General features: G+C 36.8%; 2 protein-coding genes across 2 annotated transcripts in view; both read left to right on the top strand.

Moving 5' to 3' along the window:
• The window catches only part of LOC106949420 (uncharacterized), an 18,614-nt gene extending 15,448 nt beyond the window's left edge, over window positions 1–3,166 (top strand). Inside the window, exon 8 of the mRNA XM_015035651.1 lies at window positions 2,998–3,166. Within this exon, the coding sequence (XP_014891137.1) occupies window positions 2,998–3,120 (123 nt within the window). The 3' untranslated portion in view covers window positions 3,121–3,166. The remainder of the gene's footprint in view (window positions 1–2,997) is intronic.
• LOC106949419 (adhesion G-protein coupled receptor G2-like) lies at window positions 3,163–7,005 on the top strand. The gene is made up of 12 exons (XM_015035650.1): window positions 3,163–3,245; window positions 3,329–3,489; window positions 3,580–3,736; window positions 3,825–3,956; window positions 4,275–4,385; window positions 4,469–4,520; window positions 5,511–5,611; window positions 5,693–5,814; window positions 5,915–6,180; window positions 6,262–6,352; window positions 6,435–6,715; window positions 6,802–7,005. The coding sequence occupies exons 2-12, from the start codon at window positions 3,419–3,421 to the stop codon at window positions 6,918–6,920; spliced, it is 1,503 nt and encodes a 500-aa protein (XP_014891136.1). The 5' UTR covers window positions 3,163–3,245; window positions 3,329–3,418; the 3' UTR covers window positions 6,921–7,005.
• The last annotated feature ends 5,643 nt before the right edge of the window (window positions 7,006–12,648 follow it).

The following is a 12,648-nucleotide window of genomic DNA, read 5'->3' as shown; positions in this document are numbered from 1 at the left end:
GATTCTGGAACAAGTAATGAGGTATAATAATCTCTGTAACTGTTATTTTTGAAAGACTATTAAGACTTNACAANTCAAATGTAAGCATACTCTTTTATGAACCAGGGTTCAAAAAGGACAAAAAACTTTACTTCATCAGAAACTACAGACCAAAACGGTTTGTCTCCTAGTCCTACATTCAGCAGGTCAAGCAGAACTGATCCTCAAACAAGTTATTTGGTAGGATGATATCTGAAATTGTTTTTCTTCAAATACAATTATTGTTTCAAACATGAAAACTTACTTCGATCTTTTATGACCTAGACGTCACCACCTTCAAATGACAGCATTTCATCAGGAACAACAAATGGAGATAATTTGTTTACAAACTCCAGTTTGAGTGATTCAAGAAATTCTGTGCCACCAATATATTTGGTAAGGTGATTTATATTTCTTGTTTAAAACCAACAAATATTAGACACATCAAAATTAATAACTGATTGTATACACAAGACATCACCACCTACAAACAACATTTCATTGGGGACTGAACAGCCAGAAAGTCAAAAAACAAGCACCAGTATCAGCAACTTGAGCAGTTCTTCTGCTCAAACAAGTCACTTGGTAAGTTGACCTCTGTATTTCTTATTTTGAAAGACAATAAATATTTCACAAACTGAATAATAACTATGATCTTTGATGAACTAGGCTCCCAACAGTACAAGCAACAGCACTGTTCCAAGAACAACAGGCATTGACATTTTGCTAACAACATTGAATTTAAGTTCATCAAGCAGATCAGTTTCTCAAATAAGTTACTCGGTAAGATCATGTTTGAACTTTTCATGTTTGCTGGACGATTAATGTTTCACATTAAACATGTAAGCAATCTTGTTTGAACTAGACGTCACAACCTACAAATGAAAGCACTTCATCAGGTGCACAAGTCCAAGAAACTTTGTTTACAACCCCAAAATTCAGGACCTCCAGCAGTTCAGATTCTCAAACAAGTAGTGAGGTATAACAATCTATGAAACTGTTATTTGGAAAGTCTATTAATACTTCACAAATCAAATGTAAACATACTCTTTTATGAACCAGGCTTCAAAAATGTCAGAAAACATCACTTCATCAGGGACTTCAGACCACAATGGTTTGTCTACAAGCCCGACTTTCAGTAGCTCTAGCAGTTCTGGTCCTCAAACAGGTCATTCGGTAAGGTGATTTCCGTATTTTTCTTGTGTGGTTCACAACTAATATTTCATAAATTTAGAAATACAATCTTTTGTGAAATAGGCTTCAGAACGTACAAACAACATCACTTCATCAGGGAATATAGACCAGAGTGGTTTCTCTACAAGTCCAACTTTCAACAGTTCCAGCAGTTCTGTTTCTCAAACAAGTTATTTGGTGAGGTGGTTTCTTTCATTTATATTTTTAAAGTCCAGTAATACTTATTTGAAAATGAATATGATATTGTACAAACTTGGCATCAAAAAGTACAAACAACAGCACCTCATTAGACCAAAATGGTTCTTTAAAAACATTGACATTCAGCAGCTCAAGCTGTTTCGTTTCTCCTTTAAGTTATTTGGTAAGACGATCTCTGCACGTTTCATTTTTAGTATGCAAATAATGCTTAAGTAGTTTAATAAATACACATTTTTATGCACTAGACATCGTTTCCTAAAAACAACAGCACTTCATCAAGGACTGCACAAACAGAAAGTCCAAAAACAGCACGAAATGTCAGCACCTCAACCAGTTCGATTTCTCAAACAAGTAATCTGGTAAGTTAATCTCTGCAATTGTTATTTTTGAAAGATTACTAATACTCCACAAATCAAAAATAAATACAATTTTGATGAACTAGGCCTCCAAAAGTACAAACAACAATACTTCTTCAGTGACTAACGACGAAAATGTTGTATCTACACGCTCAACTTTCAGCAACTCAGGCAGTTCTGCTTCTCAAACAAGTTTTGTGGTAAACTAATTTCAGTCATTTTAGTTGTTTTAAAGAAGCAAATACTTCTGACATTAAAAAAATAAACGCAATCTCTTATTTAATAGAAACCGATACCTACGAACAACAGCACTTCATCAGGAGCCGCACAGTCATTAAATTCAACAACAGCACTGAATATTCATGACGTAAACAGTTCTTTTTCTCGCACAAGTAATGTAGTAAGTTGCCCTTTGTTACTTTTATTATTGAAAGACAATTAATACTTCACACATCAACAATAAATACAATACGTTATTAACTAGGCTTAGAGAAACACAGTCAACATCACTTCATCAGGGACTACAGACCAAAATGGTTTGTTTACAAGCCTCACTTCAGTAGCTCAAGCAGTTCTGTTTCTCTAACATGCTATTTGATAATGTGATCTCTCTGATTTCTGTCATTTTTATTTTTGAAAGACATCAGATGTTTAACACATCAAACATTAATACAGTCTTTTATGAATTAGACTTCCAAACGTACAATTGACATCTCTTTGTCAGGATCCGCACAGCCAAAAGATAACTGACTGCAGGTGTGAGTGGAGGGAGTAGAAGGTCGTCTGAGGAGAGAGAGAGAGGGAGAGAGAGAGACAGAGAGAGAGGGAGAGAGGGAGGGGGGAGGTGGCACGGGGGTGAGGGAACATATACGTGGGACGAGGGAATAAATCTAACACTAAAGCAAACTAAACATAATAAAACTAGAGTAACTAAAAATAACTAGAAACAAGAATAAACATAAACTCAAATCATTATGAAAGGTCTGAACAAAAACAGCAGGAACAAGGCTAACCTAATCAAAATAAGAAAGTAAGGCAAAATTATAATGAAACTAGAATCAAAGCAAACTACAAAACAACTCAAGAACCTGGGATCCAAACAGTTTTCAGCTATTTAAACTATTCTGTTTCTCAAACAAGTTATTTTGTAAATTGACCTCTGTAATTTTCATTTTTGAAAGACAAATAATATTTGACATGTAAAAAATGAATGCAGTGTTTCATGAATTAGACTTCCAAACCTACAAATGATAGGACTTCCTCAGGGACTGGAAAGCCAGAAAATACTGGTACAACCACGGCTTTCAGAACCTCAAGCAGTTCTCTTTCTCAACCAAGTTATTTGATCTGCTGACTTCTGTAATTTCTTTTTGAAGAAACAGCTGACATATTACACATATAAAAACAATCTTTGTTTCAAACTAGACCACTCAACCTTCAACATCGGCGACGACAAAATCAAGCCCAACTACAACTTCAGTAAGTTGACTTCTGTAATTTCTTTTTGAAGAAACAGCTGATATTTCGCACATATGAAAAAAACAATCTTTGTTTCAAACTAGACCACTCAACCTTCAACACCGGCGACAACAAAATCAAGCTCAACTAATACTGCATCAAGCACTACCACTTCTTCAATAATTCTGCCCAGTATGACGTTAGATAACAACCCGAACTTTAGTTCTAATGAATTGACTCAAACTGAGAGCGCTGAGAATGCAGCGTAAGTATATCTGTCAATAAATCCAATGATCCAAGAATATCATCAGGACATATAATTATGTTTTGATGAAATTCTCCTTTTATGTTACAGAAATACCATGAGTAAAATGAGCATTATTGCAGATTTAATGCGCAATATGAGCACAGCCATCATCAAAATTGGTAAAACTCAAGGAGTGTTTGCTAAACTGACACAACAAAATGAGGAAAACAAGAACTTTGTCTTCACATCAAGTGGAGATGTAAAGGTACACAGCTATATTTATATAAGAAAAAAAAACACTTCATCAGACATGATACATCACACATGTAATTGTAATAATCTGTTTGCAATAGATTTTATCAGAAAGCAACAATTTGGCGACAGACTACGCTCTATCAGTTCATCTTCCTAAAGAAGCCAGTGAAATGGCCGTGAAGAAAAATGGCTCCTATATTGGAATCTTGCTTTTTCCAGGAATTCCTAAGGTAAAACAAAGGAGTGGCTCCAAATCCAGGCCTCCATTGGTTAATAAATTTGATTTCCATTGATGATTTTTGTGTGATTTTGTTGTCAGCACATTCAACTTTGTACAGAACAAAGTATTCAATGAGAATATTTCATTCATTCAGATCTAGGATGTGTTATTTGAGTGTTCCCTTTATTTTTGTGAGCAGTATATATATATATATATATATATATATATATATATATATATATATATATATATATATATATATATATATATATATATATATATACACACAGTATATATGTGTGTGTGTGTGTGTGTTTATACTTAACAGATCAATGCAACAAGTTCTTTCTTTAATGATCAAATCCTGGGGATTGAGATGGGAGTGAACATATCCAACCTTTCAGAGACCATCAATATTCAATTCACTAACGTGAATACGGTAAGAGATGTTAAAAACTTTCAGAATAACCTTTTGTTGGACACAATAAGAGTTCAGATTTTTCTTCTTCTGTCCCACTACAGACTGGATTGAGTGTTTCTTGCGTTTCATGGGATGGGAGAAGTAACCAGCCAGGTTGGTTCAAGAGTCTTAAGTTTCTAAGTAGAGGCTCACAATTGCCATTTCTAGATTTTAGCTTATTTGACTCGCCAAGATGGTGTTTATCCATCCATCCATCCATCCATCCATCCATCCATCCATCCATCCATCCATCCATCCATCCATAAGATAAGATAAGATAAGATAAGATAAGATAAGATAAGGTAAGATATTCCTTTATTAATCCTGCAGTGGGGAAATTTACATTGTTACAGCAGTACAGAAGACATAGCAGAACCAATATAAAAATCTATATATATATACAAAAAATACAAGTACATCCATATATGCTTGTCCTCTTGGGGTCACAGGGACGATGGTGTTCAGGAAATCAAATTCAAAATTTTAATCAAACCTTACCCTTTCTTTGGAATAAATCTTTTGTTTTAATGTGAAAGGGCATGTGCTAGTCAAGAAATGCTCTTCTAGTTACTCAGCTTCCTTCCATTTATCAACCAACACTGTGCTTTTTTAAAATGTAAACAATTCTGATGAATATAATATAATATAATGAATATATATACACTTTTGGTTGTTGTTGAGATGTGTTTTATGTGTATCATGTTTTCCTAATTTAAGACATTGCAAGATTAATTTTAATTGTAAGATTAATTTTTACATGTGCATTTTCTCTGGTGCACTGGTCCCAAACCTTCATGCACTGTGGGATCTAGACACACTGCCTCTGCTTTGCGACTCCTCTCCCTGTTACATAGAGGGTTGGTAACACTGTAAAGACAGATGAGAAAGACAGGAGTGAGCAAAAGTTAGATTTATTTTAAATTATATTGTCAATACAGTATATAAAGATAATATTGCCATTGATTTACGCCTGCTTTTTGCATTATTCTTATATGCACAACATCTCAGATATGTCAGGCAGTGCTGAATTTCCCCCTGCATCTTTCTCACTTATCTAGTAAATTTCAGTTTCATCTAATTACTTTTGTCCCTTCTGGCCACCAGATGGCGCACACAAATGGATCACAGATGGCTGCAAAACAATAGCAGTCAACAGCAGCATCACGTGCCAATGCTCTCACCTTACCTTTTTTGCTATTCTTATGGTGAGTCATTTTTATGCAGTTTTTAAGAACACCACATTTATTTTTTCATGTTTACTAAGCAAATATTGTGGCTTAAACCAGTCACCAGGGAATAAAAATATTAGTTCTTCTGACTTGAAAACCCTGACCCAAATCACAAAAGCTGGTTGTGGCATATCCTTGTTCTTCCTGGGTGTGGCTCTCTTCATGCATTTTCTCGTAAGGTAAAAAAATAATAATAATATTAATAAAAATAAGGTCTGCTTTTGATTTTAATTCTACTTAGAGAATGGCTTTGTTAACACAAACCAATTTGCTTCACAGGAAAACTAAAGCCAGTGAGGCTGTAAAGATCCTCATGAATCTCTTTGTCGCCTTGTTCTTCCTGAACCTTTGCTTTTTGGTAAATGAGTCAATCGCTAAACTGAAGGTCTCAGCAGCATGCGTGGCGATGGCAGCGGCTCTGCACTACAGCATGCTGGCCACATTCACATGGTTCTTCATGCAGGCCTTGCACCTGTACTTCAGTCTACACCAGATCTCCACAGACATCAAATATTATATGTACAAGATTTGCCTCTCGGGATGGGGTGAGAGATCGAAATAGTTCAAATCTACTGTGATTTATTTGTCTGCAGATTATAAGGAAAATGTGTTTTATCTCTGTTTAGTCATTCCCGCTCTGTTTGTGATTGGACTTCTTGCCTCTAATAACTATGGTAACATGGAAATTTATGATGATAATGGGACTTCAGTAAGCATGTAAGGATCTTATGAAGATAATTTAAATGACATATATATGCTTCAGATTATAAAATAATCAAATCTTTGTCATGACTTCCAGGTGTTGGATCACTGACTCTACATTACACATGGGAGTGAACATTGGTTACTATGGAATTGTGTTCATCTTCACCTTAACCATATTCCTTGTAGCTGTAGTGCAGATCACTAAATTTGCATCTAAAGCAGACAACAGGGACAAAGTCTCTACCAAGAAGAGGCTTTTCTCTCTTCTGGGTCTTTTCTGCCTTTTGGGCATCGGCTGGGGATTCGCTTTTTTCAGCTACGGCCCTCTGCTCCTTCCCTCCTTCTACATCTTTACCATCCTCAACTCCTTTCAAGGTAAGCCTGGAACTGAAAGTGAACGTCTTCAATTTCAGACTAAATGACTTAAAAGAAAAAATAACCAATGCATTATTTGCTTGTAGGATTCTTCTTGTTCGTTTACTACTACTTCTCCAGCAGAATTCGCCCAGAGGACAGAAAAATATCCGAGAACAGCAGCCGCGCCACGGAGAATGTGTACACCACATCTCCTTATGCATAAGCTCCTAATTCCTCAATGTTTTGTGTCTCTCACCAGTGTGGACATGGAAATGTGTTAGGACAAAACTGAAATCTAATACCAAAAGAACTCCAATTCTGGATTTTTTGAGTTCTGATCTGGTTGAATATATTATTTTTTATTTTCTGCTGAAACCAATATTTTTCAATCCATAGAACTTTTCTGTAAACATAAAGATTATTTTAGTTCTCAATGAACATAAATATTCCACAAGGACATTATCACTTCAGTGTATTTTGTACACTGATCTTCAGTTATGCTAATACCAGCACCGTGGTTAATACACTTTGAAATATAATTAGAATGACTTCAAAATTGATTTTTTTCCCCCCAAAACTACATGTTGGAAGTGAGCACAAATTCAGCTGCAGTGCTCCTTACAATCTAGCACAGAGGCTGTGATCCTTTAAATTATGTAGCTTTGAATGTTTCTCTTTTGTCTACAGACTGTTGAAAGCAGAAGTTTATTTATTATCTGCTACAGCTAAAATATCAGACTTAGACAAGTTTAAAATGAGATGATTGAATTAGAAGTCTGATAAAATGGCAACAAATCACAACGCTTTGCACTCTCCCTCCTCAACACTCTGACGCTAGGGATACATTGTTAAACTGCTCTGCAAAACTGCAAAAACTGCTCTGGAAAACTATGCTGGTTCCAGGAAAATGTCCTAGTGTGCCTTCAAACACCTTTTTTGTTATGTGAGATTTGTGAGATTGTTTGGACACTAGAGGGCAGCATTTTACTGTTGAGATAACTTTCTCTACTTTGCATGCAACTTAAAAAGTCTTCGGTCCTCAGCTGCTGCTGATCTGGTTTATCTTCCCTCAGATGAAGAGATGGAGAACTCTTCTGCAAGTCATTAGTCTGGACGACTCCATGTTTCAATGAAAGTCCTGCCTTACTTTCTATATGAACCCCAAAGCTTCAGTGGAATGCAAAGTGAGAATGATTAGTAAGATAAATATGACCCTTTTACAACTGGTGAGCTTGTCAAATGAGAGGAAGATGGTAAAGCACAAGGTTGGGGGAAAGGTAGGGGGGAAGCTGTGGGGGTGTGCACAGAGTCTGGGGGCCAACCTCAAATCGGTTAGTCTGTTGCGTGCCTGCAGATAATTACCTTGAGCCGACAGAGCAACTTCCACTGGCTGACAAGAAATGACCTCATCGTTACCTGCAGGAGCAACATCCCTTAGAGGACGTTATTCACTTGAAACCATTTGCCAAAATTTAACTCTGTTAGGTGAATCCATCTTTAAGCAATATTTGAATACTGAAACGGGATACTTTTAAAACAGAACAGTTACATAAAATAGCAACAAAAAGGAAAAATAGAACTAGAGGCGTCAGGTTATTTATGTCATCTTTATTACTTTTTTTTTGTTGTCAATGTAACAATAGCTACATTTAGACAATATTTAATTTTTTTTTTAAAAAAGATGTTCTTCAGCAAAATCTTTTGCATATTCCAGTATGTAATGCATAATTTGCACTTTTCTTCAAGAGATTCAAAACAGCTTGTATTGCCACAAAGATACGCACATCCAATAATCCACTATGGGGGGTTATGGGCCAAAGATGTAAAAAGTGGAAAGACCTTCACGTCAAGTAAAGCTCCAATGTTAATATATTATATTTCACTTTGTTGTGCAGATGTACTTTTAAATTTAAAAAAATCTCATAAGAAATGTATATGTTTTAAAAAAGACAACTTATATGTATTTATATTATTTTCTACTGCTGTAATTATTGGAGCATTTCTTGTCATTATTAAGTTAGATTGATTTTTACTTAAAAAGACTCAATCAGAAAAGTGTGGCTCAGGTATGCAAGGATGGTGTTTATGATGCTTTATTGTCCGAACATCTTTGCTTTTACATTAATTATGTATACATGCAGTCACATTGTATTTCTGATATATATTTTGACTTAACGTCCCTTTTGTTTTTATTTGTAAATACGTGCTTTTTGTAAAAATAAAAAAAAACTGATCCAATTTTCTTTCTTTTTCACAGGACAAGGTCTCAGATTTGATATATTTTATATTTATGTCAAATCTTTTATAAACACACACTATGCAGAATAAATGTCATGTAATAAAGTGTGACTTCCTTAAGTAGAAAACTGTGCTTTTAAGTTGTATTCAATGTTTAGGAGAGACATTCATGGAAGATTTATTTATCTATGACTGGTAAATCTTGTAAATGACCATGGCGTGTCAGAGAAAAACTAGGGTAATTACTGCCATGCACATGTGATTTGTGCTGCTCTAAATTAGGCTTTTCATGCAGAGCACAGCAGGCGTCTGTGCTGTACCTGCGTGTGTCCATACGTCGAGACCTCGGCTGTAAACCGGGGCTGCCGTGCAAGCTTAGGTTACAAATCAAAGCCCTGTGGTAAAAGATATATGTCAACAAATGCATCAATATCAGACGCAGCAGAAGGTTGACGTGGCAAAAAAAAAAAAAAAAAAAAGAAATGAACAACTGTGCTTTTGTTCAGAAATCAGTAAAAGTTCTCACACACATTTGGAATGTGGTTTTATTGGTTTTCTTTTTTTTTGTTTTTCAGATCAATTCATCTCTAAGAAAAGTCTGAAAGGGCGCCCGCATCTGGGAACGTCAGTTTAGATGATTTCATAATAAGGCCAGTGAGGAATGTACAATATTCACGCAAGGCCATAAAAGTTTTACAAGAGCGAAAATGTGGCTGCGAGAATGAAGTTTTAGCATGTGTAGATGAGTTTCCTTTAGTGGAGCGAAACTGAGCAAACACTTATAATTACTCTAAGTCCCAAGCCACAGACGTAGTTTCGAGAAAACTTGTACGCATCTCCAGATTTTATGACATGCCAAGAAAGACGCACACGGTAAAAGAACAGTGCCTTGTAAAACTATTGAAACCTCACATATTTCATAAGGATCGTGTGTGATAGAGCAATATAAAACTGCATAATTATGACATGGAAGGGAAATGATTCCACACTTCAGTTGTCCCAAATAGAAATTTAAAACACGTGATCTGCATTTGTGTTTTCTCCCTTTTAACAAAAATATCCCTTAATAAAATTAATTGTAGCCCTTTAAAATCACCTCCTCCTCTCCTTTATTATGACACTGTAATGCACAGTTTTATGCTTTTATTTGTATAAGGCACTTGTATGTAATCTAATCTAATCTCAGTATGAATGTAGCCGTTCTAAAAAATCCTCAGAGATTTGGTGACTCTGGAGGAACTGCAGCTCAGGTGGGAGAGTCTGTTGAGATTATTGTTTTTCTTTACAAACTCAGATTTCAAAAAAAATATGTCAAGATGTTAAAATAACGAAATAACGGCCGGTTCTGTGTTCAGTGTGGAAGGCGCTCGAGTCAGGTCAGACCGTAAAAGACCTTTTTGGGTTTGTTGAAGAGCACTGTGGAGGAAAATTTGCATTGCACATAACCTTAAATACACTGTCTGACTGTGACATGGTGGTGGCAGTGTCATGCTGTGGTGACATTTTTTCTTAGCAGAGAAAAAGAGGCTGGTTAGAGATGATGGGAAGACAGATGGCGATAAATCAGAAATGATGCCTGTAGAAACCCAGTTAATGGCTGCAAACATTTGAGATTGAGGTGGAGAATCACCTTTCAGTTGAACGACAACACAAAAATATACTGAGAATCACAATTGAACGGCTTTGGTCAAAATGTATTTACACGTGACATGATTCAGTCAAAGTCCAGACCAAACTGGCAAAGCTTAAAAATCTTTGTTCACAGATGCTCTCCCACCAGCTTGACTGAACTTCAACTACTGCAAAGAGGAATTGGTAGAAATTTGAGTCTCTAGATGTGCAAATCAGAAAGTACCGATTTAGGGGTTCGGTTTTTTATCCTGAAAATTAATACCAAAAATCCTTTACTTTCTACTTAGCAACAATGTGCTGTTTTGTGTTTGGATTGTCACACAAGATATCTCCAAAAGGCATTCAATTTGATGGTTGTACAAGAAAAAGTTGAAGTTGCATGAAAGCTTATGCGAGGCACTGTAAAAGCAGAAGGGAAGCAGAGGTGCTGGAGGTGACGAGATCATGAGGCAATTACTGTACACTGTACACGTCTTCAGTAGAGAGAGCAGTTAACTTCCACACGTCAATAAATCTACAATGAATCTGTTCCAGTTTCCCTGTAACGAGAGACAATTAGTTTTAAAAGGAACATGAGATAAGATCATTTCAAGTCACAGCTTAGAGTTTGGACAGAAAAAGACACATTGTGTAAGGGAGTGTGTGCGCGTCTGTGTGTGTGTGTTTTATTAAACAAAGTCTGAGACTGAATCCTGGAGCATAAAACAAACTTGTAAATCTCAAATGACCTATAAAGCTTGTTAACTCTGTTCCTGGAAACTTGCGTGTCAAGAGAAAATATGATTAGTTCAATACAGCGAGCATATCTTGACAGCTATTTTCAATTATATGGACATTTATAAAACAAACAAAAAACAAAAGTCTCTTGTCAGCAAATATATAGGAATTCAAAACATTTTTTTTTCTTCCTACGTTTCCCTGTTTCGGTCTTATCGGCGGGTCAACTGTGACCTCCTCCTTCTCTCTCCGTTTCAAAGTGATTTATGTCTTTGTAACCCCGTTCGAGAAATTAATGTGTGGACCCGGGGCCTTTGTAGCGTCTGGTTTCCCCCGCAGGCTGCAGTAAAATCAGAAGGAGGGCCAGGAGAGGGGCAGCGTTTGCGTGACTGCAGAGTGGGGGAGCAGGCGGCTGTGAGCCTCAGCCGAGAGGCACCTGTGAGCTTCCCCCTCCACCTACACGCATGTTACGATGTGGCCCCAACATTTAAAGCTCTCAGGCTGGTAGGTTTGAGGGCCCGTGTTTAAGTGTGCAGATTTATGAGGGGTGGCTTCAGCATATCGGAAAACCTGTGCTGTTTTTGCAGGAAGGACTAAATGAGGCTCGTGAATTTCAGAGCTGAGAAAGAAATGTCAGGTTGCCTTCGGGTTATGGTCATAATCTGGGGAAACTCTCAAACAGCGCACCAATTTTTTTTTTTTTTTTTTTTTTTTTTTTGTTGATGCCTGAAAAGCACCTGACTGTGATGAACTGTCTCGCGTGAGACCTAGAATCTGGTTTTGACCTCCTTTGTTGCAGTTCATCAACATCCTTCATCGATTTGGGAGACGTGGAGGACGCCGAAAGCGGAGGGGTCAGGAAAGGGGGAGTAGAAGACGAAGTGAGGGGGTGACTGGGTGAAAATATTCAGGCAGATAAGCTGACCTCTGCGTTTTGTTCTTTCTCTTCCTGCAGTTTCCTGTCTGTTCTTCGCACGTCATGTGCAACAGCAGGACGGATCATAAAACTCTTCACTGTCACGAAATGGGCTTCTCCTCGTCCCTCCCACCCTGCGGCCTCAGCTGCTCTTCATCAGCCCCATCAATCACTCACCACCTTGTTAAGCGAAAGCCCTGATACACAACGAGGAGGGAATCCAGAGGATCTCTCACACAACCAGAGCTGCCTATGAAATGTTACGATTAACTGTAAAATAGTCGCTCTATGACGACATTCAGACTTAAAAATTCAGATTTTTTTTATTTCAGGATTCAATTTTGTGAGATAATTTATTTTTTTAGCTAGCACAAGAAATGCGTCTAAAGCTTTTTCTATGCGGAACAGCTTTTACCACTTCTTGCAGCTGCTTCTTCAACTACCTTTT

This window comes from Poecilia latipinna, unplaced genomic scaffold (assembly GCF_001443285.1).
Source record: "Poecilia latipinna isolate Pla-1442-1.1 unplaced genomic scaffold, P_latipinna-1.0 Scaffold343, whole genome shotgun sequence".
Lineage (NCBI taxonomy): Eukaryota > Metazoa > Chordata > Actinopteri > Cyprinodontiformes > Poeciliidae > Poecilia > Poecilia latipinna.
The sequence above is the reverse complement of the archived record's forward strand: the minus strand, read 5'-3'. Positions and strand labels throughout refer to the sequence as shown.

Coding starts and splice junctions, on each gene's coding strand:
- LOC106949419 (XM_015035650.1), top strand. CDS start 3,419: ATGACGTTAGATAACAACCCGAACTTTAGTTCTAATGAATTGACTCAA. Junction 5,815..5,914: donor TTCATGCATTTTCTCGTAAG/GTAAAAAAATAA, acceptor TTTGCTTCACAG/GAAAACTAAAGCCAGTGAGG. Junction 6,716..6,801: donor CATCCTCAACTCCTTTCAAG/GTAAGCCTGGAA, acceptor ATTTGCTTGTAG/GATTCTTCTTGTTCGTTTAC.